General features: G+C 44.0%; 1 protein-coding gene across 1 annotated transcript in view; it reads left to right on the forward strand.

The window, feature by feature from the left end:
• Positions 1-26,497, forward strand: part of MCAM (melanoma cell adhesion molecule) — a 119,768-nt gene that overhangs the window by 49,109 nt on the left and 44,162 nt on the right. The window contains exons 2-4 of the mRNA XM_077250512.1: positions 9,892-10,016; positions 17,578-17,785; positions 18,622-18,689. Coding sequence (XP_077106627.1) covers positions 9,892-10,016; positions 17,578-17,785; positions 18,622-18,689 — 401 coding nt within the window. The remainder of the gene's footprint in view (positions 1-9,891; positions 10,017-17,577; positions 17,786-18,621; positions 18,690-26,497) is intronic.

Genomic DNA, 26,497 nt, shown 5'->3' on the forward strand with positions numbered 1-26,497 from the left:
GAGCCGTCTTTTTTTGACACAAAGAAAAAACCGGCTCCTAAGGGAGATGACGATGGACGAATATGTCCCTTTTCCAAGGACTCCTTTATATATTCACGCATAGCAGCATGTTCAGGCACAGACAGATTAAATAAACGACCCTTTGGGTATTTACTACCCGGGATTAAATCTATGGCACAATCGCACTCTCGGTGCGGAGGTAACGAACCAAGCTTGGATTCTTCAAAGACGTCACGATAGTCAGACAGGAACTCAGGAATTTCAGAGGGAATAGATGATGAAATGGAAACCACAGGTACATCCCCATGAGCCCCCTTACATCCCCAGCTCAACACAGACATAGCTTTCCAGTCGAGGACTGGGTTGTGAGATTGCAGCCAAGGCAATCCTAGCACCAAATCATCATGTAGATTATACAGCACAAGAAAGCGAATAATCTCCTGGTGATCCGGATTAATACGCATAGTTACTTGTGTCCAGTATTGTGGTTTATTATTAGCCAATGGGGTGGAGTCAATCCCCTTCAGAGGAATAGGAGTCTCCAAAGGCTCTAAATCATACCCACAGCGTTTGGCAAAGGACCAATCCATAAGACTCAAAGCGGCGCCAGAGTCGACATAGGCGTCCGTGGTAATAGATGACAAAGAGCAAATCAGGGTCACAGATAGAATAAACTTAGACGGTAAGGTGCAAATGGAAACAGATTTACCAAGCTTTTTAGTGCGCTTAGAGCATGCTGATATAACATGAGTAGAATCACCACAATAGAAACACAACCCATTTTTCCGTCTAAAATTCTGCCGCTCGCTTCGGGACAGAATTCTATCACACTGCATACTCTCTGGCGATTTCTCAGTGGACACCGCCAGATGGTGCACTGGTTTGCGCTCCCGCAAACGCCTATCGATCTGAATAGCCATTGTCATGGACTCATTCAGACCCGCAGGCACAGGGAACCCCACCATAACATCCTTAATGGCATCAGAGAGACCCTCTCTGAAAGTCGCCGCCAGGGCGCACTCATTCCACTGAGTAAGCACAGACCATTTGCGGAATCTTTGGCAGTAAATTTCCGCTTCATCTTGCCCCTGAGATAGGGACATCAAAGTTTTTTCTGCCTGAAGCTCCAAATGAGGTTCGTCATAAAGCAACCCCAAGGCCAGAAAAAACGCATCCACATTGAGCAACGCAGGATCCCCTGGTGTCAATGAAAAAGCCCAGTCTTGAGGGTCGCCCCGGAGCAAGGAAATCACAATCCTGACCTGCTGTGCAGGATCTCCGGCAGAGCGAGATTTCAGGGACAAAAATAATTTGCAATTATTTCGAAAATTCTGAAACCCGGATCTATTCCCCGAGAAAAATTCCGGCAAAGGAGTTCTCGGCTCAGATACAGGTGCATGACAAACAAAATCTTGCAAATTTTGTACCTTCGTGGCGAGATTATTCAAACCTGCAGTTACACTCTGAAGATCCATTGCAAACAGGTGAACACAGAGCCATTCAAAGGAGAGGAAAAAAAAAAAAAAAAAAAAAAAAAAAATATTTCAGCAGACTACTTATTTCTCTCCTTTCTCAGCCAAGGATTTTAACCCTTTAGTGGGCCGGTCAAACTGTCATGATCTCAATGGCAAGAGATCATAGCATCAGCATATATAGGAACTAGCTCTTGGAAGATGGAAACTGAGCTGACCATGAACTAAACCTAACGCACAACTAGCAGTGGCCGGGTAGCATGCCTACGTTGATTCTAGATGCCCAGCACCAGCCGGAGGACTAAATAAAGCTAGCAGAGGAAAATATTAGTCCTAGCTCACCTCTAGAGAAATACCCCGAAAGGAGACAGAGGCCCCCCACATGTATTGGCGGTGAATCAAGATGAAATAACAAACGTAGTATGAAAATAGGTTTAGCAAATTTGAGGTCCACTTACTACATAGCAGAAGACAGAAAGGACACTTTCATGGTCAGCTAAAAACCCTATCAAAACACCATCCAGAAATTACTTTAAAACTCTGGCATTAACTCATAACACCAGAGTGGCAATTCCTGTTCACAAGAGCTTTCCAGACACAGTAACGAAACTACAGCTGTGAACTGGAACAAAAATGCAAAAACAAACATGGACAAGAGTCCAACTTATCTAGTAGTTGTCTAGGAGCAGGAACAAGCACAGAGAGGCTTCTGATAACATTGTTGACCGGCAAGCAACTAACAGAGCAGCAAGGTTATATAGCGACTCCCACATCTTGATGGGAACAGGTGAACAGAGAAGATGAAGACACCAGTTCAATTCCACCAGTAGCCACCGGGGGAGCCCAGAATCCAAATTCACAACAGTAAGCACAGAATCACAAGCAATGCACAGAACTAGAACACGGACTGGATCATACACGAGAAGGCAAACGGACTACACAGTATGCAAGCACACCAGGGGGTCAGACACACAGTCAGAACAGATGTATCACTGACAAAGATCCCCAGACGAAGGCGGGTAAATATAGCCCTCCCCAAACCAAAAGGAGGCCATACAAAATTAACCCTGAGAGGACAGGGAAGGAGCCTTGTCCACAACCATGACATGAACATGCCCTTCCCTCATCGTTGATCTCTGCAGCTACTGTGGAGAAATACAACAGACGTAAGTACCGTAATTTGTCATTATGAACATCTCCAGATCTCATCTCACAGCAGTCAGTGTGGGGGATAGGTGAGCGCTCTCAGTCCTGTGAGATGTTATCTGTAAGTGTTTATAATGATATATAACTCTGTGACTGTTGTGTAGAGTTTCAGAAGAGATGAGTTATGTATCATTACAAACACCTCCAGATCTCATCTCACAGTACAGTCAGCTCTCCCCTTTCTGCCACACCAACTTGCTGTAGAATGAGACCTGAAAGTGATTGCAATGACAAATTGCTCATATCTGCTGTATCTCTACACAGCAGCTGCAGTGATAGGTGAGGAGAGAAGGGTGTGCTCTTTTCTGACCTGCATTATGCTGCCTGCCTTTAATTGGTCAACTTCATGCAGGGGAAGAAGTACACACCCCCACAGAAAAATCTCTGATAAGACACAGTTGAACTAAAATACAAATAATAATCTAAACTTTACAAGCTACCTCTGCAACAGAGAGGAACATTTTAAAAATAAAAACTATGTTTTACTTTGCTCTTCAGCCACTATACTATGATGTGACCAGTTTAACATGCCCAAACTGGTAAAAGGTCCTGTTTAACTGATTTCTGTGAAGGGATGTAAGTTACTTAATGAATTCTATTACATTCCACAGGAAAATAATGTAAAATCTGTGTGACAACAGTTTTATTGAGTAAGTAGCATTGCACACACTGATCTTTTGTCTAAAAGTGAGTTGAATGATAATCTGAGATTGAGGGCAGTGACCACTATGCAAAGTAGAAATTGTTATAATAAGTAGTATGAAGAAGTTAAGAAGTAGACTGAATGCTGCTATGCAGATTAACAAATATAGAATACTATGATAGTATAATAACCTTACACTAATTACTGTAGCGAACTGTATAAATAAGCACTTCTCCAACTGAGATGACCCCTGAGCTGTTGGGGAGATGCAGCTGAAATGGCAATTTGTATAGCAGTGATTATAAATTACACAGTCCTCTAATTACAGGAATCTCTGATTTTTTTGTGTGCTGAGCTGACGTTTTTAATGATACCATATTTGTGCAGATACTATCTTTTGATCACCCGTTATTGCATTTTAATGCAGTGTCGCTGCGACCAAAAGAACTTAATTCTGGTGTTTTGATTTTTCTCGCTACGCCATTTAGCGATCAGGTTATTCCTTTTTGTATTGATAGATCGGGCGATTCTGAACACGGCGATACCAAGTATGTGTAGGTTTGATTTTATCTTTATTGGGATTTTTTAATGGGCTGAAAGGGGGGTGATTTGAACTTTTTTTTTTTTTTTTCATATTGTGAGAGGCTAGAAGCTGCCATAACTGAAAACAGCTGACATGTCGCGGCTTTGAGGCAGCTCACCGCCGGAGTCCACCTCAAAGGGGGATACTGATCTCGGACGTACTATCCCATCCGACATCAGAAAGGGGTTAAAGGGGTATTCCCATTTCCAAGATCCTGTCACAATATTTAGCAGGTGTAAGAATAATAATAATATTAGCAAATACCTACAATTAGAAATGTTGAATAGTTCTTCTGATTCGCTATGTTGCTTACCCCATGTTCAGAACATTGCAGTAGCTTAGATAAACATGATTACAACCACCAACTGCTAATAAACTAACTGCTAAGTAACTAACTGTCACTATATGAGTGGTCATAAACATGAAAACATAAGCTACTGCAATGCCCTGCACATGGGGTAAGCAACATAGCTAATCAGAAGAACTATACTACATTTGTAACTGCAGGTATTTGCTAATATAATTATTATTACAGCTACTACATATTGGGACAGGATCTTGGAGATGGGAATACCCCTTTAACTCTAAATGCAGCATTATGTAGGTAGAGCACATAGTAGTATGATGAAGTGGATCAGTTTTACCTGGATGATGCTACGAAACTGAAGACATTGTTGCAGATTTATAAATACTGTCTTAAAGAGAACCTGTTATTAGATTCATGATGCCCGAATAACGAGCAGTATAGATCAAAGCCTGGCTGCACAATTGGTATGTTTTACACTGCAGCGCTGCAGCACACATAGGGGAGACCTGTCAATCACCTGGATCGGGACAGGGAGAAGCCGACCAGTCAGATCTCTCCCTCTAATCCGGCCGACTGTTCAATGCAAGTTTACTCTGAAACTCAGCAGTGTTTAAAGTTGAAACCTACCTGGCCGCAGTCATGCCAGGATCTGGGCAGCGTGGATCTACTGGCCTTTACATTTACATAGCTTAGACCTAGACTGGATCCACAAGGCGGTCACCGTGGCTCTGGCTATGTGATACATATGACATATCTTCAGGCACTTTGAGCTAACTTTATATCACGTCTTGATCGGCCTACTTTGGTCTCTTTTTTATGACAAAAGGTTAGAGCAATGTGACGCATCTCAAGCCATGCCCTTTCCACCAAGTCACACCCCATTCATCTAAAAACTCACAAATTGTACCAAACACCATGGACCATCCAAAAATGAACTATGAAATGAACTTACAATGCTCCACAGAAAAAAATGAGAACTTCCAGCGTTGTTGCTTGCACTCCTCAAGTTCCTAAGTTGCACATCTTAATGGTCCCGGGAAGCTCTAAGGCTTCATTCAAGGAAAATGTCTTCTCAGGTTTGTTGTAGCAGTTCCGTCCTCTGCTACCCTGAGCCCCGGCTTTCACATTATCCCCAAGGACTTTAATAATAGAGCCTTTTATATGATGAATGGAAGGATCTGTCTGTATGAAGTGATGCAGTCTGGGGTTTGGTGTTGACTTAGTCAGCCGCATGTATGGCTTGTTGTACGACTGAGGTCTACATTTCTTTTAAACGTACATAAAGTTTAATCATCCTTTATTTTGTATCACATTATTATGGAATGTTATTCTGTAACATATTCTGATGTTCTCTATGTTGCATTTTTTCACAGTAAATAATATCTTTTTAATTATTTTTCATTTTCAATTTTTTTTATTCAATTCACAGTGTAATTCAACACCCATTGAAAATGTCACTATCCCTTTAAATTGATTTTCTGAACATAGGAAAAAAAAAGTTCCTCTCAAAAAGAAGAAAAGTTCTACATTTTTCACGAAGCTTGCAATCAGCTTCCTGCCATCAGCCCTCCTGGTCCTGAAGTGCTATCGTGATGATGCCATGATATGTCACCAGTTTTATTGTCATGATTGGGTCCTCAACGTCTTAGGCAATTTTTTATTTTTGCTCTTTCATATTTTCCTTCCCCTCTTCCAAGAGCCATAACTTTTTATTTTTCCATGGACACAGATGTACAAGGGCTTGTTTTTTGCAGGATGTGTTGTAGTTTTGGGCTTACAAATACTGATGTGAAATACTGACCAATACTGAACGTGTGAACTTGACCTATAGCAGAGCTTCACAGTATTGCCAAGAAAACAGCAAAGGAGGCTTCAGCAGGCCTTCCCAGCTGCCCTAGTAATCCATTGGCACTCCCTGAGTTCGAGTTGCAGGGGGACAATGGGACCCGATACATGTGACCACCGACGCGTGTTTCTTGTAAAGGCATTTAAATGGTCGTGCCAAGTTCCAGCAGAGGCTGTTAGAGACTATATAATATTGCCAATATCTGCCGTGTGTGGAGGTAGCTCAATGTCACGATAGGACTGGCGAGTAAACTGGGACCAGGGGCACCTTTCCTGGCCCTAGCTCTAGGGGTGCCCTAACTCACCCTGTTCCCTGGAATACCTCAGATGGTGAGGATGACGAGGCCTCTGCCCTAGCCCTGTCTCCTAAATACAGCCCTGCGTCTGTCCCCTTCCCCACCCGGGGAAGAGAGGCACTACCGTGTACCGTAGTACACCAACCCGACAAAGAGGGGAACAAAGACAAGGGTAAAAGAAAATTCCACTCACACAAAATATACTCTCACAAATAACAGAGGTATTCACCAGGGTGTGAAGGACGGGGAAGAAAATAAAGCAGGTAAGGATGAGGAGTTTCCAAGCATACAAACCAAACAAATGTCGCACAATAAATTCTTCCAGCTCTCCAAACACCATCTCCTCACTACTCCAGGTCTAACAAGCAAGTGCTATCTCAGACAAGGATCTGATCAGAAGGCCTAGCTTTTATAGGAGAGAAGAGTGGCTAACTGAGCACAGCTGAAAGCAGGGATTTCCACATGGCCTATTAACCCCTGTCCTGCTGAAAAAAACAAACGCCTTTAATACACTAGAGAAGTGCTTCTTCTCAGTTGCGAAGCAGGAGCCATCAGACGCTGTGGTCTTCTGGTACTGCTCTGTCGCGGTAACTCCGTGACACTCAGCTTCTCAGTCGCCTCTGCGGACCATTACCCAGGAAGGTAACTCACGTCCTAATGAGGAGAGGCTAAAAACATAACAGCAGAGTGATGGTCATCCAGTGTCTGGCCACAGGGTAAAAGAAAAAACATCTACATGTAAAGCACCATGGAATAAATGGCGCTATAATAATAAATAATAATAATAAGAAAAAAAATGAGAAAAGTTATTGTTTTTTTGCCTTTACCAGCCACTGCTGTGACTAACAGTTGTATGATTTGATCAGGATGTGACAAGACTATTGTAGTTTGGACTCACCACTCTTTGTGGAACTTTTACACATATTGAAAAGTTTTCGGACTTGAGTTGCCTCTTTTGGAATTGCCACATTTTTGTTTGGCCCTTCCAAAATATAAGTTTCAGGTTTTTACAAGAGATCAGCAAATGTGTTTCAGATCTTTGGTTTCCTGTATGACCTGACGCCACTCGAGCTTACAAAGATATTCTCTTTACAGAGGACAAGAGAGAATCACAATACCAATTTGTCCAAAGTGACAGAGATACGATCGTAAACTGAGAAGACATTGACAACACTGTGAATAGTTTTGGCATGCTGAATACCCCCCTGGGAAGACTTTAAACTGTTTCAAGCCATCTCCATGAACAAATAATAGTTTTATCAAGTTTTTATCACTCATCAAAGCTTCTGGAACCTCTGATGACTGTTACATTTATGTTCTAGTAAAAACTTGGTGCCTCCTTCACTGTCATGGCTGGGCTTATTTTATATAGTGAGGTGTAATAGATTCAATATGGCCAACATCAAGCCTGTATCTATGTGTCATCATTTATTAGAGAGTTAGTTGGAATCTTTTGGGTGGTAAGTGGCAGGGTGTTTTATATAAGGTTTAGGCGATTGTCCGCCTTTGATTCCTAGTGATCAACAGTAATCTGTGGAAGAATATTGGATTTTTTTAAATTTATTAATAATTTTCCTTTGTCTTTTGTTATATGAGTATGGAGGTGTGCACTAATAAGCACCAAAAACCAAACACATTATAAAGAAAAGACAGGTACAAAACAGATGCCGTAAAATAACAATCCCATGCCTAAATCTCCACCTCTACTCTCCATCCCTATGGGACTGAGAACTCAGGTTTCCCTATTTGTATATTATTGAAGTCAGTTCTATCTGTGCCAGTAAACCTTCTTTAAATTTCTAAATTTCCTCTCTCCCCATTTGTGAAGAGAATTGAAAGATTGTCTTCCTATTTGTTATTAAATTGCTTGCACACTGCTGCATAGACAGCGGGAACTGGCTGACAACCTCCTGCAACTGCTGTGATCTGAGGTGACTCCTTAGATAGATTAGGCCGTGTAAATCATACTGAGATCAGAACACAGCACATGGCCTGGCCACCGGCTCTCCCAACCTGATCATGAGAACTTCATGTATTTCTATTTATTGTCATGCTCGAGTCGCCAATCAGTCCGAGCACTGTGTTCCAAGCTTGGCTGACTGCGTCCTTACTGAAATGTTCCAGTACCTTGTCTAATCAAGGATACATTTCCAATACCTAATTTTTCTAATCTAGTACTCACTGTTAGAGCAGTTCTAACGCTAACATTAATCTTCCTTGAATCCAGTTGGAGCTGGAGAGATTAAAGATATACACAGGTTTGTGATTTCAAAAACTCTCCTACGGAATTTGAATCTGGAGTGTCCATTAATTTATAGGCTTAATGAATATATGAAGCAGAATACATTAACTACAAAATAAGTCACTCCTTGTATCCGCCCAATTTAGTCACATCCCTCAACAAGGCTTTCCTTCCATGTGCTTGTAAGCAGGTGGTGGGATGCAGTGACAAACAGGAGGCAGAGCAAGGGTTAACAAGATGTAACAATTTAATAAAACAAGGTATTCACTCATCACAGTGATGTTAATGGTTAAAGGAGGGATAATAAGGGAAGCAACTTTAAAACAATAGCAGTCCAATGAAGGAACTAATCGTGTCCTGTATGGTCCTCTGTAGCAGGTGATCCCGCAGGGGGGGTTTGTAGAACTGGCAGCGGCGGGGCGATGTCCTCAGTTGGGGTCCTTTAAGCAATGGTCAGTCTCCGATACCTTCCGCTGAGCCTCTAGTCCATAAGCACGTGCGGCCAAAACAAACAAGGCCGTGGCACTCTCAGAGTCAAATGTAAACGGGCGGGAAGCAAGTGGCAGGTTAGGCCGCAAAAGTCTGTCCGGTACTCGGCCTTCTCTCCTCTGCACATGTGTGGTACTCGCAGTCACTGAGCGCATGGCACTTCTGTCTCTGGCAGCTACTGAGCTCACGGCACTTCTGTCTCTGGCAGCTACTGAGCACATGGCACTTTTGTCTCTGGCAGCTACTGAGCGCACAGCACTTCTCTATGCAGTGGTCCCGCTGGAGGCAGCAGGGACCAAACAACGCAGCCTGTTGCAGCGCCGGTGCTCAGCCACACCTACGCTCTGACCATAGTGGACCATTACTCAAGGTTCCTGGTAGTCGTGCCTGTCAAAGACCAAACAGCTGAGGACGGAGCACGCAGCCTACCTGGCTGAGCTCTGCTGCTGGTTCGTGCCAAGCTGCCCGCAGCTACACACGCTTTTATTTTTAAGCTGCCCCTCCTACCTGGGTCATGAGGTCGGTCCAGCTCCTCATTCCTTCCCCCAGGCAACAAGGTAGGCAGCCTCAACAGTTCTGGACCTGGCTCGCTACAGGTACCTGCGGCCCAGTCTTCCTCCTTACATGCTCTCCTATTGATGTCTAGTTACTACTATATACTACTATATACTATACATAACAAGCTAATCTTCCCTTGGAAGATCTGAACTACAGGAAAGTATTGCAACATTTGCGAATAGTCTTGCACATTCCATTTCTTTCCTCTTTATTCCTGTAAATTTATTGTTTTTTCTTGGTCTCCTTGCAGGGACAGAGGGGCAGCACGATCATTTAACATCAGAAGTGAAGGTATTGTTTGGTCATAAAGCAAATCTTCCCTGTGGCGTGCACAGCCATTATGATTCCAGCGACTCCACACTGCAATGGCTGTATGTAAGTAATAATAGAGAAGTACCGCCGTTGTAATAATGCTCCATCTGGTGCATGTAAGCCATCTCCAATATATGCACTTATGTGCCTGGAATATTGCCCATCGGGGTTGTTTAAAATGACACTAGGAAATCTGTCACAATTTTTAGTCTTAAATAGGCTTATTAATGGTGATTGACAGCTGCCTCCAGGCCCGTTCAGGACATTTTTAAAGATGTCAGTTCTAAAATCACTTCTCCACTAAATGTTTTATGGACATCATCTAGCCGTCCTGGTAGAGGATGCACTTATAAACCTTACAGACATATAGTGGCTAAGAATGTATTACCCCCATTGAAATACCCTGAGGAACTGAATAGCAGCTTAACAGGGTTGTCCAGTCTAAAGCTACAAGTCTGCAGTCACTCCATATGACTGTGAATCCTCACATCACATGCACTGCACGCTCTGAAGACTCTCGTGCCAGTGCCAGGAGCGGGCATAGTACACGCTCTATAAAGGTAAATATGACACATATCCATGGTAATACAATAATTCACAATAAAGCACTAAATACCAAATTATATACCATGTTTGAAATAATAGGACAATAACGCCTATCATCAATTACTACATAGAAAACAAACAAAAAGATGATCACAAGGCCAAAAGTATGAAAAATAACCAAATTTTATTAAATTACACCCATATAAAAACATAAAGATCACAGTGTAAAAAATAGGGGAAGCACACCTATACATAGACACCATCATACATAATACATACTACGCGCATACCTAGGATATATACCGACCTGCAGTGATATATAGGAATGGTACAAGTATACAAACTGACCAAATGGTATCGATGTAGGTTTACACCTACATAGTACACGCTCTGAGGACTCTCATGTGCCAGTGCCAGGAGCGGGCATTCATGTGACCACAAGTATGCGACATGCTTACTCCCGGCCACAAGACGACTAGATGGGCACGACCTCACTCAATGCAAGTGTAGTAAGCGGAGGCAGGAAACATTCTTATCGGAATGTGGCCGGGAGTATGTGTGTCGCCATATCGGATACTTGTGGTCACATGACCACCCGCTCCTGGCACTGGCACGTGAGAGTCCTCAGAGCGTGCAGTGCACGTGATGTGAGGAGTCGCAAGTCTGCCATCATATAGAGTGATTGCAGACTTGTAGCCTAAGGCCGGACAACCCTGTTAAGGATCACATTATATTAATACTGATCTTTAGAAATATAGAGATCCCCAGATCAACACCTGGTCATCTAATGGTTAGCTGGAGACCAGGAGAGGCATACAAGCTACAGTGTCTTGTACCCACTGTGAAATTTGGTGGAGGATCGGTGATGATCTGGGGATGTTTCAGCAAGGATGGAATTGTGCAGGTTGTTCTTTGTGAAGGACGTATGAATCAAGCCGCATACAAGGTTATCCTAGAAAAACAGTTGATTCCTTCTGCTCAGGCAATGTTCCCCAACTCTGAGGACTGTTTTTCTATCAGGACAATGCGCCATGCCACACAGCTAGGTCAATCAAGGTGTGGATGAAAGAGCACCACATCAAGACCCTGTCATGGCGAGCCCAATCTCCAGACCTGAACCCCATTGAAAACCTCTGGAATGTAATCAAGAGGAAGATGGATAGTCACAAGCCATCAAACAAAGAAGAACTGCTTATATTTTTGTACCAGGAATGGCATAAGATCACCCAAAAGCAGTGTGAAAGACTGGTGGAAAGCATGCCAAGACGCATGAAAGCTGTGATTAAAATCATGGTTATTCCACAAAACATTGATTTCTGAACTCTTCCTGAGTTAGAACATTAGTATTGTTGTTTCTAAATGATTATGATCTTGTTCTTTTTTTCATTATATGAGGTCTGCAAGCAATGCATCTTTTTGTTATTTTGACCACTTCTCATTTTCATAAAATAAATACAAAATTTATTGCTTGGAACTTTGGAGACATGTTGTCAGAAGTTTATAGAATAAAAGAACAATTTACATTTTACTCAAAAATATACAGTACCTACAAAGTGAAAAATCAGACAAACTGAACATTTTGCCGTGGTCTCTTAATTTTTCCCAGAGCTGTATATACCCACACACGAACATACATGTATATATATTACATAGTCTCCTTTATTATGTATATTGCGGTCTCTTATTACACAGTGCCCTCTCTTGTTATGTACAGCATAGTCTCTTACATATCGGATTATATCTTAGAGCCCTGTCTTTATTACATACCGTCCTGTCTTGTTAGATGTATAATGCAATGATGGCTGATGGAGCATGGGAAAGCTTCTTTTCTAATGGAGGATCATTTGGACTGGTCGTCTGGTCACCGGCTGCTCCATCAGCAGTCATTTTATATCTAACAAGAGAGAGGACTATGTAATAAAACAAGACGCTGTGAATAACAAAAATAACAAGAATAAACTATGTAAGAGACAGCACTGTACATAATAGCAGAGGAAGCTATATAATAAGGGATGGCATCATATATAACTAGAGAAGAAGGTATGTAATAAGAAACGGTGTTATTCGTAATAAAAGAGGAAACTGTAACTAAGGATGGTGTTATACATAATAAGTGAGTACACTATATACTAAGGAACTGTGTATACATAAGTGAGTACACTATATACTAAAGGGACTGTGCTACAAATAAAAAGTGAGTACAATATATACTAAGGGACTGTCTATACATAAGTGAGTACACTATATACTAAAGGGACTGTGATATAAATAATAAGTGAGTACACTATATACTAAGGGACTGTGCTATACATAATAAGTGAGTATACTATATACAAAGGGACTGTGCTATACATAATAAGTGAGCACACTATATACTAAGGGACTGTGCTATACATAATAAGGCTGCATCCCTGTATCTGTGTGCAGTGTTGGTGTGCTGCCCTCTTTTACAGATGCATTGAGCATTTCCTATTCTGATCCTCAAAATCGAATCAGAACAGGACATTGTCTGACCCTCACGGATCTCATTCTCAGATCCATGATTTTCATGTATGTGTGAATGGACCTATAAAACTCTGAGTCCGTGTGCCATCTGATAAGAAAACCTGGAAGCACACGGACATTTCACACAAATGTGAGAATGTAGAATAAGGGATATTACAAAAAACATTATGACTCCACATCACACAGTGTAGATACAGTATAATATCTACATCCAGGCACTTACCGCTGAGGTCTTGTCTGATTAGAGCCGCTTTCTCCTGTTTCATCTCCATCAGGATAGACCTTCATGTCGACATCTCCCAGACATGACTCGTCTTGTCACAATGATCTTCGCAGCCCTGAAAATAAGATGGTCACATACATTGTATACATATATGTGTCTCTCCCCTCAATACAGATATGTACCCTACCATTAAAAATATAGAGTGATAAGCAGCACTGTGCCCCCATTAACTATAATCTCTGACTCACAATAATATAAATTATTCAGTCTGTGACTACCCACAATTACCTGTAAGGCTATGTACACACGGAAAATATACAAGGTTTTACAGTACAGGAAAAGTGAATGAGATCCCTGAAGTCTCATGCACATGCTGCTTATTTTTTCCTTGCAGATTTACAGCAGATTAAAATCTGCATAATGTCAATTCTTGCAGTCTATTTCACCCATACTAATGGGGGAAAATATGGAAAGCATGGGAAAAATGTAGAAAAAAAAATGTGTTTTATGCAACTTTCTTCCTGCCAACACATTAGGACATGCAGCAGAATTTTCTCCTGGAAATCCTGAAAATGGGCGCATAGCATTAGTCCTGTCATTGACAGCATCAAAATGAATTTTGGGGTGGGAGAAGATGCTATCAGGTACTGAGCATCCTCCGCCACCTCCCAATTCATTACAAGTCCCTGACAGCTTCTTCTCCCACCTTTCAATTCATTATAAAGTGTCCTATGCACCTTACCACCTCCTTTCCCAATCCCTAATAAATTTTAAGTCCCCAATAGCATCTCAATGAATTGTAAGATTGAGGAGGATGATATCAAGGGCTTAGCACTCTAATCTACCACCCAATTAATTTTACATCCATATCTGACATCCTCCTCCCCTCCCCCTGTTCGTAATTCCATTATAAGTTCCCCTTCCTCTCATCCTAATCCCACACCCCTCATTGTCCTCCTCCCCTCCTGCATCCCATCATTGTCCTCTTGCCACCTCCATCATTACCCTCACCATCACTGCCTTCTCCACCACCCCATCATTGCCCTCTCCACCACCCCATCATTGCCCTCTTCCCCACCCCATCATTGCCCTCTCCACCAGCTCCCATCATTGCCCTCTCCACCATTCCCACATTGCCTTCTCCCCCACCTCAATCATTGCCCTCTCCACCCGAATCATTGCCCTCTCCACCACCTCCATCATTGTCCTCCCCACGATTTCCATTATTGCCTTCTCCCCCACCACCCCTATCATTGCCTTTTCCACCACCTCTATCATTTCATTCTTCTTCACCACCTGCATCATTTCCCTTTCCATCACCTTTATCATTGCTTTCTCCCCCACCACCCCATCATTGCCCTCTCCATCACCTCATCACCTCCATCATTGCCATTTGCACCACCTCCATCATTGCCTTCTCCCCCACCATCTCCATCATTGCCTTGTCCCCCACCACCCCCTTCATTGCCCACTCTATCACCGCCATCATTGCCTTCTACCCTACCACCACCATCATTGCCCTTTCCACCACCTCCATCATTGCCTACTCCCTCACCACTCCCATCATTGCCCTTTCCACCACCTCTACCATTGCTTTCTCCCCCACTAGCCCCATCATTGCCATCTCTATCACCCCATCATTGCCCTCTCCACCACCCACACACACACATACACACACACATAGCACCACTCACCTCTCCGCACATTCCCCAGCAGCTGCAGCATTGTCATCACTGGCTGCTTTCTATCAGACACAGATGGGAGCTGAATGCTGACGTCATCCAGCCACGCAGCTGTGTCAGACAGGAAGCTCGGACAGGAAACACAGGACGGATCCCTTCAGCTTTGCAGTCATTTTCTCCTGTGAGCAGTGGAGCTGCAAGGATTGTTCCCTGCTCGCCGCACGCGAGGGCAATATGGCCAGGCCCCCCTGAAGCCTCAGGGCCAGATAAACAGGCCAGATTGCCCTCAGTGTTTGCCGCCCTGCAGGGGCCCCCTCCACCCCAGGCCCCAGTGCAGACGCACCGGCTGCACATGCGATATGTCTGCCCCTGGCTGGAGTCACACTAGCGTATAGTATCGGATGTGATATGCTAATGACACTCGGCTTCTGCTCTGCTGCAAAGGTGAGCTGAGTATCAATGCTCTGTGCTCGATCCTCTTGCATCAGAGAATCACAGCACAGGTGCGGAGGAAACAGAGAAAATAATTTCTCCATTTCTTCATTGCCTGTTTTGGCATCAGTCTGATGTTTCACATGCACCCATAGACTTGTATGGGTGCAAGTGAGCACAGTCTCGCTGCCAATCGCAGCATGCAGCCGAATCACCATGAGAAAATAATCGTTGATGTGCACTGCACCATAATATAACAATGGAGTTAGTGCTATCCGATTAAACATCGCAAAGCACTCGGCTGTGTTATATGGAAGTATGAGTGAGTATATAGTGTGCAGGTAATACAAGGATGACCGGTGACATTATACACAGGAGCTCTTTATATAGTGTCAGTGTACAGGTAATACATTGACTCACCAGTCATGATTCTAGTTGAAGTCCTTTATCTTCACCTTTCTTCTTCATCCAGCACAGACCGCCATAATTTCTTTTAGCCAGGACTCATTTCTGCACAAAACAACTTCTACACTTTACCAGATGACGAAAAAAAGCAACAAAGTGTCGCTCTACACAGTAACAATTCCTCCCCCCACTGAAAACAGTATCCTCAAAAATAAAATTCATCACAGCAGTAAAATATCTTTTAATTAGCACTTACAATAATAATGTCCCACATAATGCCCCCTTCCTGTAATAACATCCTCCATCCAAGCCCCATGTGTCTCATTCCTGGCCCCCTTGTGTCTCATTCTTTACCCGTTTGTATCTCATTCCTGGCCCCCTTGTGTCTTGTTCCTGGACCCCTTGTATCTTGTTTCTCGCCTCCATGTGTCTCATTCCTGGCAATTTTATGTCTCATTTATGGTCCCATGTGTCTCATTCCTGGCTCCATGTGTCTCATTACTGGCCCCTTGTATCTTCATTCTGCCCCCGTATGTTCTGCCATCCTGGTCCCATACGTCTCCATCCTGGCCCCATATGTCCTCCCATCTTGGCCCTATGTGTCTTTATTCTGCCCCCATATATCCTCCCATTCTGGCCCTATAAGTCTCCAACTTGCCCCAATATGTTCTCCCATCCTGAACCTATGTGTCTCCATCCTACCCCCATATGATTTCCCATCCTGGCCCCACATGTCCTTCCATGTTGGCACCATTTATCCTCACATTCTGGCCCCATATGAACTCCCATCCTGCCCCCAAATGAACTCCCACCCTGCCCCATATGAACTGCCATCCTGCCCCATATGAAATCCCATCCTTGCACTATATGAAATCATATCCTATCCCCATATGAACTTCCATCCTATCCCCATATGAACTCCCATCCTGTCCCCATACGAAATCCCATCCTGGCCCTATATAATCTCCCATTCTGCACCCATATTGCAGCTTTCAGTATAAAAAGTTTCTCCTTACCTGGCCGAGATCCTCATCTTTTGAAGATTGTAAGCCAAAACCAGGAGTGGAACAATCAGAGGAAAAGTATAATAGAAACACAACCACTTCTGTATTTATCACCCACTCCTGGTTTTGGCTATCAAATGTAAAATACTGAGCAAATACTGAACTTGTGAACATTAAGAAAAGAAAACTCATCCAAAGACTCCCTGAGGCCAAGAAGCCACTGGCTAGATACCATTTAAATAAAAGCAAAAAGACGCTGGAAAAAGGAGTCATAGCAAAAACATCAGCAAAATCAACAGCTTTTTTCCTGAAGCAGCATGTCCAATTTCTGCTCCAAAGCCTCCTCAAAGAAGGGTATGTGCACACAGCGTCTTTTTTCAGATGGATTATACCTGGAATCTGCCTGAAAAACGCATTGCAAAGCCGACGCAAAATGTGAACATATTGCACAGTAATGTCAGACCGACAGTTACAGATTAAATTACAAACAAAATTACTACGGCAGTGGCGAAAATACCAAAACTGCCAGCTTTGCCTAGAAAAACCTCGTCAGCTGCAACAACATCTTAAAGATGTTTTGTGGGCATACCCCAAGATAGGAGACTTTCCTGAATCAATTTGAAAAACTCAAGTTTTCTGAGTAGTTAAAAAACCCAGTGTGAACAGTTTCTATATCAGGTGTCATCTTAGATTTCCAAAAACATAACATGAATACATTTCATTAAATAAAACTTTATTTACTAGTAAAAGTAATTGGAATCAATCTACACATGTGCACTGTGAGATAAGATGTCGTTAGTTAATTGCTGCTTTTGTCTTTTTGACAGGAGAAAGATGGTAATCACATGATTTCTACCACTGGGCCAAAAGGAACATCCATAGAGGAAACGGACATGAAAAGTCGTGTCAGCGTGAACAAGAATATGCAACTTGTGATTGAGAACATACAATTACTGGATGAAAAGTTATTTATATGTCGGGTTGAAGACCAAAATGGTGCAGTGAAAGAAAGCAAAGTGCATCTCAAAGTCTACAGTGAGTGCTAAGTGCAGAAAAGCTTTGTAATGGAAAGAGGCTCTGTACACCTCAGTACTGATGAGTGATTCCCCAAAACCATCCCTAAGGGCTCATACCCATATGCGTGAAAAAAGTTCCAATACCAGGACTGAAAAAACGGACGAGTGACATGCGAGTACAATCCAATTTTTCACACCTAGCATCCGATTTACATCTGAATGCAGTGCAAATGCTATCTGTATATAATCGATAGATTGAGATAGATAGATAGATAGATAGATAGATAGATAGATAGATAGATAGATAGATAGCAGTGCGATTTTTAACATGAGCTTTTAGCTCATAGAGCAATTCTCTAAGCCATCGTTGTCAAAGGAAATATTCGTCAAAACACAAATATAATTATACCCAATATTTTATTGGTGGGTGAAGTAGTACCAACTTAAACAGCAACACAAAAAAGCAAATATCACAAGAACTTTGTTAGCGCTGATTGGCTAAAAAATAGAATTGACAATGCCGATTTGAACAGAAACAAAGTTCCCTGATAAAGGCAAATTGACTTGTTGGCACCCAATGCAAGAAGGAAAATACCCTGCTAGTAATAGAATTGGGCTTCTTATATGGGTCAGAAGAACTTTTTGGGACCTCCTAGGCTCCAGGGCTGTGGTGCAGCTGCAACCCCAGCATCCACCATATAACTCTGACAACTAACTCTCTTCTATCCTAAAAGTAAAATGTACAAAAGAATGGTCCACACATAGCGTGTTCATTCCTCAGTGACCAGATGTAGAGTTAAGAAATGTCACTTCCCGGTAAAGTAATTTTCTAATTGTGGTTCTTTCATAACACAGAGGCTCCTGATGAACCAGAAATCACAATGGAAGAAAATGGAATTCAAATATCAGATGAGGCCATTCAGGTAAATGAAAATTCTGTGGGAAAAATGTCACAAATAGTTTAAATTTAGGCCTCCTTCATAGCTCTGTCTTCATTCATGTGTGTTTGTCAGTGTCCTGGATCCGAGTTTCATCAGTGTTTCATCCGCGAGATAATTTTTACCATCAGTTTATTCACATATGGAAAAATAAAGAAATAATTGACAAATCTTCTCCTACCCAGTACATTGTTGATCACAAACAACACACGGATTGTACATGAATGCCATCCATGTGCAGAATGTGTTTATCACGGACCCATAGACTTGTATTGGTACTTGTCATCTGTGATATCTCCATAATTTTTGCATGGACACACGGTTCACAAAAAAACACAGAAATGTGAACAGCCCCATAGATTGTAATGGCTGCTCATTCTACCCTTGAAAATCGTGAATACTACATGTATGGTTGAATGAGGACTTAAAGAAAGATTCTGCTGGTCCTAGGACTGAGCCATTTCATCCATGCTAACCTAGAAACCTGTCTGTCTTGTCTTCATTATGGCTGGAATAGATGGATTCCAGATGTTTTCAGTTACTGTACTTTTTGAAAAATCTCAAAATTGTTCCAAATGTTCGTACATCAGTCCCCACTTGGAGTAATTTTTTGTACACGAGATATTTTTTCACAATTTTTGTGCCATCTTGCAAAACGTGCACCTTTATGGACTAAACATTCACAAAAAAGGTACAAGACAAAAATAATGACCATTTCTGACTTTGCTGAAAATTCATGAATCGTGTGCCTTACAAATACCACATAAAAACAAAAAATGACTTAAAAAATGCAAATGATGAATCGGGCCATAGTGTTCATTATAAGACATCTATCTAAATACACCAATATCCTCAATCTTCAATTAGTCAAGCCAAAAAGCATATCACAAATAAAGCCTAGTGCAGTGGATCATATAAGAAGCATCTGCAGCGCCCCAGAGTCCTGGTCGTTGCAGTACTGTGGATCCGCCACTATGGGGAGCCATGGTGCGTTCGATGGCACTGAAAGAGTTCCTCTGAGCAGGTATCACAGACACCAATATGTTTCACAGCTGGGCCTCCGGGGGGAGCTAAGGGTTCTATTCATTAGGCCACTCCCCACCATAGTGGGTAAACTGGGGGTCAGGCAGGAAGTTAGAAGAGAAAGCTGACTGGATTGAACGAAGCAACACCTTGTGGCAGAGGGTGTTGTGGAGAAAGAGACAGTAGGGCCTCTGTCAGGGGTGGGATCCTGACAGAGGCTTGGCATTGGAAAGAACGTAACGGGACCGTGCCTGCTCAGCATAGCGGCGGTGCCCTAAGAAAGGACTAGAAGCGAGATAGATTGTGCTGAGTGAGAAACGAGATCAAGCGAAAGGAGAATACCAGTAGGGGTCATGCTGTAAGACCGGAGCAACATCCTACTGAGGCGCACTACCGGTGGCCGGAACACCGAGGGAGTGGAATAGCATACAGCTTCAAGCCATACTCCAAACAGCGGCAGGGCAGTCAGTTTAAGGCGGGCTGTCTAACACATATCACCTATGAAGTCTTGGGAGGCAATTGCGGGAGAGGGGCGTCTCTAGGGTCCCGGAAGAACTCCAGGCCTATCCGACAAACGGGTGCCGTTCTAACTGTAACATCAGGAAGGGACGGAAGATTAGAAGAACATCATTTAATCGAGTTGTGAGGGAACTTAAGAAACAGACACAACGGTTGTGGGGTACTTTCCGTAAGCACAGCAGGGAAGGACTACAACACATAGCGCTAAGAAGGAAGGCACAGATTTCCACCTGTGAAGTGAACTCTGGAGGTGCCATTGGACCGGCCGGACTTGCGCAGCCTGGTGAACCGTATTCTGGACTGAGGACTCAGAGATCTCCAGTAAAGAGGTAAAGAGACTGCAACCTGGTGTCCTCGTTATTTACCGCGACCTGCACCCCACAACTGCACCGTTACAACACCACTATTTGCACCGGACGTCCCCCACTGACAGACAGGGCCACGGACCGGGCCTAGCCACCGTGACAACCCCAAGACTGAAACTCAGAGGCCCGGCTCCGGGTACCCCTCGGCCCTGTGGCGGTGTGGGGGCGCTCCAACTTGGCATCACGAACAGGATCTACTTAAGCCTGAAGAATCAGGTCATGTGTGCCTTGGAACTGTGATTTGTTGTGCTTGAACTGTGCTTTATTGCAAAGACTGTGTGCTGCGCCAGTTGCCGCCAAAATCCGCCGCCATTGCAGCGCTGAGGAGAGCGCAGGAGAAGAAGGAGGGCGTGCTATGGGAGGAGACTACCAGAATGGCGCGAGAAATGGATACCGCCCCCTGCGCTTCTGGCTGCAAGGAGATGACCTGCCCCAAAGCAGAGGACAACCTCCTGATTTGCAACGGCGGGAAGCGGGTGATGGAGAAGCCCGACCTCGGAGAAATGGCGGAGTCAGATGCATGCACTGCCACCGACTATCAGACCGCGATGATGAACGGCAAGTACCGGAACGGGGAAGGAGCAGTCCCGGCTTACCCTCGTTCACCAGAGGTGGACCTGTGTCCTCTACAGCCGGCGGATCCGAAGCCTTTGGAACAGATAGCGGAGCCGAGTCACCCAATCCCGACCTCGGAGTCAGCGGCGGAGGAACCAGCGAGCGGAACAGCGTTCGGGGACCCCATCGGAGGAGCCGCGGTCCGGGCTGCGGCCGACTCCAGCAGCCTTGTTAATGGACCAGATCGGCATCGATGGAACCACATCAGGCGCAGGTACGGAAAGCGCCCCTGCGCCCCCCCACGAACCCGCTTCCACGATCGGCCCCCATCTCAGTGAGGGTCGACGCTTCTCGGCGGGGTTAATGGTATTACCCCTCGATGCCCTGGGAAGGATGGTGCCACCGCTGCCGACTAGAATGGGGGAACCCGTGGATGTGAGCCCAGACGGGGTAGTTCTTCGGTGGGACAACCCCTGGGTTGGGACAGATGGATCCCGGGAGAACGGATTCACTCTTGCGGTGCTTACGTGGGAACAATATAGACAGTGCTTGATCCTACATTGGGAAGGACGGAAAGAGGTCGAGTTGATGGGTCCATTGAAAGTACAACAATCCCCTCCGGCATGGGATGACCGAGACGCGGTCAGGCGGGGAACTGTGTTGGCCTACCATGTAAAAAGGGGATGGGGCCTCATACATGAGCCGGGATTGGATACTGATGTTTTTGTTGCGCACTGTAACGTAAGGACCCCCTGCTGTGGCCGAGGCGGAGAACCGTTGCAAAAGGGGGATCAGGTGACCTACAACCGTCACCAGAACCCGCTCGGGTGGTATGCACGGAACGTTCGGCGGTGTATGTCTGGAGCCGCGACACTCACTACCCCGGACCTGGTCCCAGGAGCACCCGACCTTGTCACCATCGCAACGGTGCGCCTGGTAGCAGCCACCGAGTTGGCCAGCCGAGTTCACCTTCACGTTCGGGCCACGGGCACCGGCGCCACAGCAGCCGGAGGCCCGGACCCCCGGTCACCTGAGCAAGAGTAAACCTCGGAAACCTGAAAATGTAAATAGTTTTGTCCGTTAACTGTTTGTATACTGTTTGCTGCTAAACCCGTTCAGGGTTAACTCTTTATGGATCCCTTAGTTGACCCGGGATCCCTATTGTTTGTTTTTCCTACCAGTTTTTGCATAAGTTTTACAAACTGAGAAATCATGAACAGTGCATGATCCAAACTTTCGTGTAAATAGTTTGCACCTTCTTAAAGGCGCTTTCTATTGGTTTTACTTAAAGACTCTTTGCGAAGATACCGTTCTGGAACCTTTGCTGAGCAAAGACTGGTAGGCTGAGAAGACGAGCTACCTCAGAAAGACTTGATCCCCTCTTAAGGGGGATGTGTGACCTAAACTTGAAAGTGATACTGTTTTAGAACCGTAATATGATGATGCTCTGGAAGAAATGTAACTGTTATGCGTAAAGAAAAGTTATGTGTGTTTAATCTGTTTGAAATGTGAAACCTAGATAATGTTCTTTAAAAGGAAAGATGCAGAGAGCCCGTAGGGGAAGAATTAGAGTCCTGCATAGTTGAAAGAAAGGAAGTAATAACGAAGGTGAGGATAGAAGGTAAACCCTGAGTCCCCATAGAAAGTTAGTTCGTTACTAAGGACAGAGAGTGAACCCGTAGGGGTTAGGGAGCGAGTCCTTATAGGAGCCAAGTAGAGCCGGCTCAGTGTTCTCAAATTGAAAGTAAAGTTATGTTCTATACTATGTATAGTAGTTGAAAAGGCAGTAGGCCCTGGCTGAACGGGGCGGTCCTGTAACAGAAAGGAGAGGCAGTAGGTCTGGCGCCGATAGGACAGGCGGTCCTGCAGATTCCAAAGAAGGCGAATGAAAAGTTAGAATACCTTATAATGTGATTATAGGAAGGTCTTTAGTGGATTTAGAGTGTGAATCCTTAAAGGCAATGTTAAATTATTGTTCACAAAATTTGCACTTAGTAGAATACCCGGTTGGGTAATGAGAGTTAATTGGAGCCTGTTGCTATGATATTTAATTATGTTTGTAACGTTAAAAGTGTCCTCACCTCCCATAAAGGGAAGCCTGTTCAAGTATACTTATTGTTTTGCACTCAACAAAATTGTATGTCTTTTTGCTAACTTGTATTGTTGTTTTCTTCCCAGTCCCGGAGTACTGTGTTTAACCAGGGGGGAGTGCAGCGCCCCAGAGTCCTGGTCGTTGCAGTACTGTGGATCCGCCACTATGGGGAGCCATGGTGCGTTCGATGGCACTGAAGGAGTTCCTCTGAGCAGGTATCACAGACACCAATATGTTTCACAGCTGGGCCTCCGGGGGGAGCTAAGGGTTCTATTCATTAGGCCACTCCCCACCATAGTGGGTAAACTGGGGGTCAGGCAGGAAGTTAGAAGAGAAAGCTGACTGGATTGAACGAAGCAACACCTTGTGGCAGAGGGTGTTGTGGAGAAAGAGACAGTAGGGCCTCTGTCAGGGGTGGGATCCTGACAGAGGCTTGGCATTGGAAAGAACGTAACGGGACCGTGCCTGCTCAGCATAGCGGCGGTGCCCTAAGAAAGGACTAGAAGCGAGATAGATTGTGCTGAGTGAGAAACGAGATCAAGCGAAAGGAGAATACCAGTAGGGGTCATGCTGTAAGACCGGAGCAACATCCTACTGAGGCGCACTACCGGTGGCCGGAACGCCGAGGGAGTGGAATAGCATACAGCTTCAAGCCATACTCCAAACAGCGGCAGGGCAGTCAGTTTAAGGCGGGCTGTCTAACACATATCACCTATGAAGTCTTGGGAGGCAATTGCGGGAGAGGGGCGTCTCTAGGGTCCCGGAAGAACTCCAGGCCTATCCGACAAACGGGTGCCATTCTAACTGTAACATCAGGAAGGGACGGAAGATTAGAAGAACATCATTTAATCGAGTTGTGAGGGAACTTAAGAAACAGACACAACGGTTGTGGGGTACTTTCCGTAAGCACAGCAGGGAAGGACTACAACACATAGCGCTAAGAAGGAAGGCACAGATTTCCACCTGTGAAGTGAACTCTGGAGGTGCCATTGGACCGGCCGGACTTGCGCAGCCTGGTGAACCGTATTCTGGACTGAGGACTCAGAGATCTCCAGTAAAGAGGTAAAGAGACTGCAACCTGGTGTCCTCGTTATTTACCGCGACCTGCACCCCACAACTGCACCGTTACAACACCACTATTTGCACCGGACGTCCCCCACTGACAGACAGGGCCACGGACCGGGCCTAGCCACCGTGACAACCCCAAGACTGAAACTCAGAGGCCCGGCTCCGGGTACCCCTCGGCCCTGTGGCGGTGTGGGGGCGCTCCACATCCATATAGTAATAACAAGTTATCATATATAGAGTAATTGTTAACCCTCTAAAAAAGTTTTTAAGCCATAACTATACCAATAGTAACACATATCAAGGCAACATAACCTGAACTGTAGGAATCCAGGAACTTACGGCACCGACGTGCGTTTCGCAATGAAATGCTTCTTCCAGGATCCCTATTCTTATATTGATGCTTCTTATATGATCCAATACACTGATTATATAATCTGTTTTAGTTTATTATCTCTCAATATGTTATTATTTGTGTAATTACAAGTCATTGGTATTGAGGTCTAAGAATATATATTGTTGCTCTGATATAGACTGCTAGTACGACACAGATATTTTCTATATAGTCTATTGTACTGTCATCTCATCAATTTTCAGGCTATGTTATTATATTATGTTCTTATATATTTAGATATATGTGACATTACATCTACATATGAGAGATATAAAAGTTATGCTTTACCCCTCATCATGCCATCATTTTTGCAATATCTATAAAGAGTACTATTGACTGAGTATCATATTATATCATAATCCAGGAATACCCACCTGTTTTTGTTTCTGTGCTAACCCATTTTTATATCTGCTTTATTTATTGATATTTATTATTTAATGAAATATTACCAAAATATAAAGATGTTTTAGCCCTTTCCAAAGACCTATTGTCTTTAGCTGTTTAAAAAATTCATCTAACCAAGTAGGGTTGGGCCGATCAATTGAGTCCATCGATTAGGAGAGTAGACTCTGGCCGTTGGATGGGAGGCTCGTGAATCTCTTACCTTCCGGGATCCCCAGTGTGGCTTCAGATAAGCTGGCCTGACGCCACATTGTCATTGGGGTGTAATGCACAGATGATGTCGTGCCAGCCAGACTCATCAAAAGCCATGCCGGTGATGCCAGAAGGAAAGAGATTTGCAAGCCTACTGTTTAGCTGCTAAAGACTACTAACCTGGCCATTGGACTAATTGATATGTGCATCTCTAATAGTAAGGTAGTAAAATGTTGTTTTATCCTGAATTGTTAATCCAGAAGAAGGAGATCTCTATTAGGCAGTAAATATCTTCCACAGACTATAATAGAGAGTGGTATTTGCAAGCAGCTTCTCCTCTGCTTTGACAGAGGCTAGGTACTTCCGTTCTCAGGAATGTTGGAGGTTCACCAACCATCAGACCCTTATGGCTTATTTTGTGGAAATGCCATAAAAGTCATGTTCCACAAAACTCCCTTCAAGTTTTATTTTTATTTCAAGCTTTATTTTCACTTTTGTGGATTTTCTCATGGATTTGCAGTAAAATCCACTTGTATTACATGCATTGAAAAGAGAAACGTTCACAGAAAGAGTTGACGATCTCCATTAGTTTTTATTGAAATGCTTGCAGTGGTGATGCTTAGCATGCTCATGCAATGTACCTAGGCATGCCTACTGACCCCAGTGATTGGCTGCAATAGCCACATGATGTAGGGATGATGTCACTGCTGCAGACGTGTCACCAAAGCCTGACAGGAAGCAGCAAAGAGGCAGAACTGATGCTACAGTCAGTAAGTAAGGCTGATTTGATTATTCTAACCCAGACACCCATGGGGGGGTGGGGCAGCACAATAGAGGTGACAGTGCTATAAGAGGAAGAGAGCTGATAGAAGGCTTTGTAATGTTACACAGCTAAACTCAGCTGAACTGACCCTCCCCGACACTTTGGACCTTATCTGAAAGGTGTTAGTCATCTGTTCTTTACTCACAGCACTTTCTAATCATGCAGGAGGTTAGACCTGGAGATCATGCTGTCATTATATGTTACACACCAAGAAACCTGCTCAAAGCCATGCTTATAATTGGGCAACGTACTACAGGAGGAAAAAGTGCATGCCCCCGGTATAAAATAAATGGTATCAATCACTTGAACTTAATGAAAAGTAACTTATTAGGTGCCAAATACTTTGATTGTTAATATCACTAC

This window comes from Ranitomeya variabilis, chromosome 4 (genome assembly GCF_051348905.1).
Source record: "Ranitomeya variabilis isolate aRanVar5 chromosome 4, aRanVar5.hap1, whole genome shotgun sequence".
NCBI lineage: Eukaryota > Metazoa > Chordata > Amphibia > Anura > Dendrobatidae > Ranitomeya > Ranitomeya variabilis.